Source organism: Amborella trichopoda, chromosome 1, assembly GCF_054954075.1.
Source record: "Amborella trichopoda isolate Santa Cruz 75 chromosome 1, AtrichopodaSantaCruz75HAP2 v2.0, whole genome shotgun sequence".
Taxonomy (NCBI): domain Eukaryota; kingdom Viridiplantae; phylum Streptophyta; class Magnoliopsida; order Amborellales; family Amborellaceae; genus Amborella; species Amborella trichopoda.
Genome location: NC_142336.1, coordinates 54204120 through 54212659, shown reverse-complemented (window position 1 = coordinate 54212659; position 8540 = coordinate 54204120). Strand labels below are relative to the sequence as shown.

The following is an 8540-nucleotide window of genomic DNA, read 5'->3' as shown; positions in this document are numbered from 1 at the left end:
ATAAAAAAAAAAGAGTGAAACTTCATTTCGAAACTTCATTTAGAAAGTATCATGGGCATGAGAAAAGTCTACCATTATCATGAAATTTCTATATCAAAACATGATAAAGATGTAGATTTGTAGACACTTGAAAATGAACAAGGTTTGCATAAGGTGTCAAACTTCTATAATTGGAGCAAGGTGTACCTCAAAGCTATGCTGAAAAATGCAGTTTCGATTTCGTAAAACCTTGTGATGATTTGGAAATCTATTGTTGCTTCTAATTATGAAATTTAAAGATAAAAAAATAGTGAAGATTCAACAGATTGACGAACACTTGAAAATCTTGAAAATAGACGGTCAAGATAATACATTAGAAGATAAACTATTTTTACGAATAGAAATATTTTTTTTTCATGTCTATAGAAATTGAGACGATTTGAGGGTTTTTCAATATAAAAACAACTTTGTCTAGTGGAGTTTTTAAGTGCATTTTACTCGTGACGCCTCATATAAACTTTTTCCCTTTAAAAAATAGACGGTCTAGATATAATATATACTATTTTTTAAAACTTAAAATCCTCAGAGTTTTTCGCAACGACAATGTTCAAAGGCCTAGCTATAATTTGAGGTGAGGCTTAACAAAACAACTTTTTATTTGTCTCTCACTGTCTCTGACAATCTTGGGAGATGTTCACCTCTCATTTTCTCTCTCTCCCCTGACTACTGTAAATGATGCTCACGAGTCGTGTGCTCCATTTCTTTTTCTTTTTTTTTTTTGATGCTTTGAGACGACTGGCAGATGCCGCCACTTCCCTCTTTGAGGTTCAACGCGGGCCACAAAATACCTTGAATATGAAGCATTTCCACCCTCACAAAATCAAAGAAGTTGAGGCTCACATCCATCGCTCTCTCTCACTACAAACGGACACTAGCTAGGTGTCCAATAACACTCATAGACGGAGGGTTAAGTAATTAAGAGCCATGGATGAATCTTAACCCAAAAGACGAAGATAAACCTCTAGAGAGAGAGAGAGAGAGAGAGAGAGTCGAAGGCAAACCTCTAGAGAGAGAGAGCATTATTGGTTTGAGATGCTATTTTTTCCTCTCAGATGTTGAGAAAGAGAGAGGACGGAGATGGGTTTTGAGGTTTTTAGGTGCCGCTGCGCGCAGAGAGCGTGGAAGACACGAGTAAGTGAGAGAGCAAAGTGAAGAGAGAGAGAAAGAGGGGAGATAAGAGAGAGAGAGAGAGAGAGAGAGGGGCTTGTGATGCTGGCAGCAAGATCTCTGGCGAGTCCCTATGACAAGAGAGAAGAGGAAAGGTGCAGTGATGGAGATGAAGAGAGAGAAGTTGATTCGAGTTTTTTGGTTTTGGAGAATGGCTTGGTGTTTGACGATCTATTCTTCGACATTGATGATACAGATATATTACCGGAGCTTGAATTGGATCTGGAGATGCTTGCGGATCTCTCATCCGACGATCACCAGTTTCTCTCCCTCCAAAAACAAGAAGAGGAAGATGAAAACCAACCATCTTTCTCTTTCCAAGAAGAAGAAAACCACCCATCTATCTCTCTTCAAGAACGACAGAACCCAACTTTCTCTCTCAAAAGAGAAGACAGCCCAAGTTCTCCTCTCCAAAGGGAAAAGCACACAACTTTCTCTCTCCAAAAAGGGGAGCACCCAATTCCCCCTCCACCATCACCATCGCAACCACAAAACTCATCAGAGGATTCATCATCTCAAAAAACAGGGAAAAAGAGCCGGTCTTCGTCATCGTCCTCGGAGGTAGATAAATCACAAAAATCTAAAAGAGGAGCTCAAGGGAAGAGAAAGGTGAAGGTATTCTCATTCTAAATATTTTCTCTCTCTAAAAAGAAAACCATAATCTTGTCTCTCTCTAAATAAGTTTGTGTAATTGTTAAGGTGGATTGGACGCCTGAGCTCCACAGGCGGTTCGTTCAGGCGGTGGAGCAGCTGGGTGTGGATAAGGCGGTGCCCTCGCGAATATTGGAACTGATGGGCATTGACTGTCTCACTCGCCACAACATCGCCAGTCACCTTCAGGTCTTTCCCTAATCCCTCCTCTTACACCAGTCCTACCTCAATTCCATTTGATGGTGCGTTCCTTAGTAATTTCTTGACGAATCCTTTCTCTCTCTACTCCACTGCTGCACTGGAGAGAGACTAAAAAGAGAGATGGTTTGCTTTATTTACCTGAATTGGGGAATTTTTTGGTCTCACTTTTTTAGGCATTGTGGAGTAGTAGTGTCACACTAGGCAAGGAGCCTTGATGAATCCGTTTCATTCTACTTTTGCATCGGAGAAAGAGAGAGATGGTCTCACTTTTCTAGGCATTGTGGGAACAACGGTGTTCAAATTAGGCGAAGAGAGAGCGAGAGAGAGAGAGAGAGAGAGAAATGATGTGACATTAGGCAATGAGAGAGGCTGAGATGAATTGGTTTTGTACTGTAACATTGCTGTTTGAGAAGTGGGTTTTTTAACATTTAACGGTTTAAATGTTGTCCTTGTTAATATTTATGTAACAAGTGTCAATCTGAGAGGAACCATCCATTTCAGGTATTTATTGTGTGTGCGTGTGTTCCTCTGAGAGAGAGAGAGGTGGGGTCGCATAGGAAGCTTCAAACGAAGAGCAGATGTTTCTTTCTGCATCATGTTTTTTCTACGTTTCATCTTCCTAAATTTGCTGTGAGAACAATGGTGGTAAAGAGAGAGAGAGAGAGATGATTTGATTTGCGATGTCGTTTTGGTGTAGAAATATCGGTCACACAGAAAGCATCTACTGGCAAGGGAAGCTGAGGCAGCAAGTTGGAGCCAAAGGAGACAAATGTATTGGGGAGGAGTTAACAATCACAACATCAAGAGAGACTTCCTCTCTCCTCTCTCTAACCATAACCCCCATGCTTGGCCAATTCATTCCATCGGATTCCCACCTCCTCATCTCAGGCCTTTGCACGTGTGGGGACATCCGACCGTCGATCCATCACATGTTTGGTCCAAGCACCTTGTTCCTTCGCTCTCTCCTCCTCCTCCTCCCCCTCCCCCGCCTTGGCCTCCACATGCACCACCACCACCAGCCGAAGCCCCACCCTATTGGCACCCCCACAATCTCACCGTAATCTCTCTCTCTCCCGCCCCACATACCTATAGGACCGTCTATCTCTTCATTCTTCAATTTTTTTGTCTTTTTGTTTTGGAAGAAGTGCTTATGTTCTGCATTTGGATAATGATTTTGCAGGGGACCAGCGGCCCTACCCCAGGGACGCCTTTCTATCCCATGGTACCTCCTCTCTCTAACAATACAGTCTCTCTCTCTCTCTCTCTCTCTCTAATAATACAGTCTCTCTCTCTCTCTAACATTACAGTCTCTCTCTCTCTCTCTCTCTCTCTCTCTCTCTCTCTCTCTAACAATATAGCCCTGAATGCGAACATTTGCAGAGGTTTCCGGTAACGCCTGTTCAAGGAGTTCCGCCTGCGGGCGTAGCTTTACCACCTGCACCCGCCGACCCTCTTATGCAATTCGACCTTCACCCGGTACCTTTCTCTTTCCCTCTCCCTCTCCCTCTTTCTCTCCATTTACTTTCTCTTTCTATTACTCTTCCAAGTATCAGAACTCCATTATCTTGTCTCTCCTTAAAAAATTTATCCAAATCATGATTTGGAAATATATTATATTATGTAGAAGAAATAGGAGCAAATGAAAAACAACAATAGATAATACTTTTGGAAATGGTTTTTGTACGCCAATTATGCTATCGAAAATAGAGGGGTGCGATTTGTATAAAGTTACAGTGGTATTTGTAGAAATAATGTTGTCCTTGGCAATAGTACTATTGAGCTTCATAGTGAGGTATTTGACTCCATTTTCACTAAAAAGTAGGGGTCAAATCCCTTCATGTAACATATCACTTTTTTCTTTTTTTTGGGTCAAAAAAACTTTAAGTTAGTGTCCAATCTAGGCTTTCCACATAACATGAACATGGTAAATTACTGCAACATCACTTCTACTTATAAGATTGCATCTTTTGGGTCACAATGCACTTCTACTTATAAGATTGCATCTTTTGGGTCACAATGGGCCGGATTGCCTGGCGTGGCCTTAAAAACTTGGGCATGGCCATAAAATAAAAAATCTGTCCCAAGGGTTGGACTAGGCTCACGACATTACCTGCCTGGTTCAGCCCAGCCCCAGATAGAGTAAGGCCAAGGCCTCTTTAGCCCAGTCAAGGCCGAGTGGTGCCTGGGCCGACCTTATGGGGACTATTGCTGTGCTAGAGCCAATGCCCGTCCAGCCCATCGCTAACTCTACATTTTTATATAAATTTTTTCCAAAATAGAAATTATGAAAATAGAAACTTCTATAAAGGCATTTAGCTTATCTATAAAAACTTACGGAAGAACTTAAAAAATTTTAGACCAAAAGTTGAATATCTACTAAAGTGATACTAAAGATAATATAAATTAAAATAAAATGATACTTAAATATTTAAAAATTATATTTTATTTAATCTCCACGCAAAAGCATCATCCAACACACATACCATTTGCTAGTAGTACTAAAGTTGGCACACTTCATCATTATTGAATATACATTACCACGGGTTGCTCCTATAAGATTAGCTATTTGACTATAAAATCAATTCCTTAACTATAGCATCAAACTTTAGTTTTCAAATCAATATTCAAATACTTTATGTTGGGCAAAAGTCACCCTTATAAAAATGACATTGAATAGCATCCAACTTTTTTGTTTCATGGAGATAAGATAATACCATCCTTTTCTTCATTTAGTTGTGTAAACAATTGAACTCCCATCGATCTCTCTTACAATCATATCTGTTCTTTGATAGGCTTCTTGGTGGATTAGTAAGTTTTATGTTTATCTTGTACTTCAAGTTTTATGTTTATCTTGTACTTCACATGTCCAATATAAAAAAAAAAAAAAAATCCTACTTGTAGACTTTGGAATAAGATGAATAAAAATGACGAAAAATAGGAATACATTCAAAATGCCTGCACATGTAATTGCTAGAATACTTGCATGAGGTGCTCCTGGCCTCGGCTAAGGTTTTAGGAACTCTCCTCTCAAGGGGATAGGCCCTGGGCTGAGGCAAGTTATTTAGCTGAGTCTCTACATGGTCAAAAGCCCTAGATAAATTGAAAAAATACAAAGGTATTAAAAATAAAATAAAATTATAAGCGACCTTAAAAGGTCTAAATAAGCTTAAAAATATAGAAAAATAGATTTGAAAAAGTTAATTTACAATGGGGGATAATTTAAAATTTTCAAAAAAAGAAAAAATTATAAAACAGGGATTAAAGAAAAAACACTCACAAATGTTTGCCAAAAATCCAAATTATATACAAAAAGTTTATAGAACAATCCCACATTTTTCTTTTATAATTTTTTTGAACTTTTTTTAAATCTTTTGAATGTTCCCAAGTTGTATACACAACTTGGGGTAACTCAGTTGAATTTGAGAGGACTTGAGAGCGAGTCTCATAACACTGCTGGCATGAATAAACATAAATATAAATACATTGTTTCACATCGATTCATTAAGGTGAAACTCTTTTTGTTTTTAGTAATGACATTTGTTGAGATGCATTTAGAAGTGTACATATATAGTATACTCTTGCTTGAGGATACTATACATTACTCACTAGGGCAGAAGACTTATTTTGGGAGGCTTTTTTTAATTTCAAATTTTTCTAAGAATCACTTGAGGGTAAAAAGATAATTTTTTGGATTTTGAGTTCTCAAACACTTGGATCTCCAACTCTTAAATTTGCATGATCACTACTCAATCTTGAAACATTCTTTTTTTTGGTGAAATCCCGGGATTCCAAAAAATTCTTAGATTGAGTTGTACCCGAGGGAAAAAAGGACTGTATGCTCCCATGGGAGCACGAAATCTCTTGTCTTAAGAAGTTGTTGGTATGTATGGTGAGATGGGATATTCTACTAAATGTAGTATAATTTTTGTATGGCACAATAATCTCCACCGTTCACCTCAATGAGGGATGCTAAAGATGAATCTCTCCTCCCCTTTAAGGATCAATGGTGGAATCGCTTTTCATTGTGATGATTGAGAAGTGGGGTCGATCTACGTGTAATACACAAATAGAATGTACTATATGTAATATGGTAGACTTCCTCATATGATATTTAGAATTAGTGTTTTAAAACCCAGATTGGCTCTCCAAACCGGAACCAAACCGAACCAAGCCAGCTCTCGCGTTGTCTAGGAAGATATATATATACCAAAAATAATAATAATAAAAGAAGGGTGTGGCTTGTATAAGACTGGGCCCTAAAAAGTCAAAGTAAGGCGGATCGTTCAAATTGTATCAAAAGATGTTGCTTTAGTATTGAGAATCTTTGTGATGGCTCGAAAATTTATTTTCATCTCTTATTATAAAATTTAAAGCTTAAAAAAAATAAATGGAGATTGAGCAGATCTATGAACATTTGAAGATGCACTATTTATAAAATTGACAGTCTAAAAAATGCATTACAAGATGCACTATTTCTAAGACTTGAAATCTATTGTTTCTTTGAGGTCGAGATGATCGATTTGACGACATTTTAGCATCAAAACGACCTTTTCTAGTGAATTTTTGATGTGCACCTTAAAATTATTGTTTAGGATCACTTTTATATAAGCCTTTTCCATACACTGTTGAGAACAATCCTTAGAATGCCCATAACTATTGTGATGCATGATTAGTTTATCATATACCCCAAAAAAAGAAAAAAGAAAAAAAGCCTTGGCTATTCTTTTATCCATGATTCTAAGATTTCATCTTTTGATTTTTGATTCGCAGTCAAAAGAAACTATAGATGCTGCCATCGGTGATGCTTTAGCAAATCCATGGCGTCCACTTCCTCTTGGATTGAAGCCTCCATCTTTGGACAGTGTTATAGTTGAACTACAACGGCAAGGGATATCTAAGTTACCTCCAGCTTGTGTTTGACAAGACAAACAAGTAGCACCAACTGATATTCCCTTTGCTCCGAAAATTCGACGACATGTCTCGGTTCTTCATACATGTTTTTTTTCAGTTTTTTGACCACCCAACTTACTTCCTTACCATTTCAAAACCTTTGGTGATTTCACTACAATTGTGTACATTTTGGCAGCCCTATGATCCTTATAATGAGAAAGTATCCCAACGGCTTATCCTCTGGGCTTTTTTTCGAGAAAAATTGGCAAAAGAGTCCAACCATTTCTCGTTTCGTGTGTATCATCCTTGCACAGTGGCCGTATTTTTATCATATGTCTCCGAAGAGATTTCCGTTTTCAGTGAGCTCATTTCGACGTCATTCTATGCTTTCCTCATCTAAGGGTTTAGAGCTGTTGGTTATTTTGCGAATGGACAAAGTTAATGGAAACTCTCTGTTGAAAGATGAACAGACCTATATGATACTGCTTTGTTCATGTTTTCTGGTATGGAGGCTTCGACTCTGAGAATGCAGGTTTCGTAATAGAGGCATGCCCCATGAGAAGTTCATCATGGGGCATTTTTACTTGGTTCAACATTCAATGCATGCATCCAAATTTTGGGAATTATGCCATAGTACATTTTAAAAAATAAATAAATTTTAAAAATTAGAAATAATAATTGTAGTAAGAAAAACATTTGGAATATTAGTTTTTATTTTTTTTAGATGGAACACCTACTTGCCTCCATTTTTTCATATTCATGATCGTGTCCTTAAAAATTAAGTCCAAAAACCCATCTCAAAAATGGATTTATTAATAAGCTCGTATTTCTACATATGCAGGTTTGGCAGCATAAAAACCGGGTCCTATGGTAAATGTACATGGTAAAAGACATTGAAAATATTTCTATGCGTCCCCTACTGAACTTATATGGTTCCTGCTAGCCAACCGTCTATTTTGAATGGATAGTTGAGATGGCCCCATCATAATGTCACATCTCTACACTAATTTATTTTTATTTTTTATATATAAAATATTTTGACACCAAATTTTGGGAATCCACTCCTCTCTTAAACTCACATTAATAAAAAATATAAAACAAACATTCTCAATAAAATAAAATGACCAAAATACCCCTAAAAGATTCAATGGGTATTTTGGTTATTATATTTTATTGAACAATTCTTTTTAATATCTATGTTAGGTGCGCCCCATTGAGAAGATGGCATGTGCCAAATTTTATATTTATAAAACTTGTAGAAAAAAAGTAAAAATAAAATACTCGGATCTAGATCATACGGTCAATGGCTCACTCGATCTAAATTGGACGGCTAGATGGGAGAAAGTATATATCTTCTATATTGTGGGGGAAGTATAAAATCCTTTCTCAAATATACGTGTCTAAAAAAATGCATAAAAAAAAACAACAATTATGTGAAAACAAAGCTGCTTTATCATATCGGCTAACATCCTCCACAGCAACAGAGACAATGGGACTTGGATAAAAATGGGCAGGCATAAGAACATGCATGGGGCATAGGTGATCCGGTGGAGGGGATGTGGTCTTGAGTTTTATTCCTTCCAAGTGTTAGG

At 37.5% G+C, this 8540-nt stretch overlaps 1 protein-coding gene across 2 annotated transcripts; it reads left to right on the top strand.

The window, feature by feature from the left end:
- The first annotated feature begins 853 nt into the window (after positions 1-853).
- On the top strand, positions 854-7210 carry GPRI1 (GBF's pro-rich region-interacting factor 1). 2 transcript variants are annotated; one of them, XM_011625298.3, is made up of 6 exons: positions 854-1815; positions 1906-2046; positions 2756-3115; positions 3239-3280; positions 3439-3534; positions 6829-7210. In XM_011625298.3, the coding sequence occupies exons 1-6, from the start codon at positions 1249-1251 to the stop codon at positions 6976-6978; spliced, it is 1356 nt and encodes a 451-aa protein (XP_011623600.2). In that variant the 5' UTR covers positions 854-1248; the 3' UTR covers positions 6979-7210. The 2 variants fall into 2 exon arrangements, with proteins under 2 accessions (XP_011623600.2, XP_011623599.2); XM_011625297.3 differs by having other exon boundaries at positions 854-1821.
- Positions 7211-8540: the final 1330 nt, after the last annotated feature.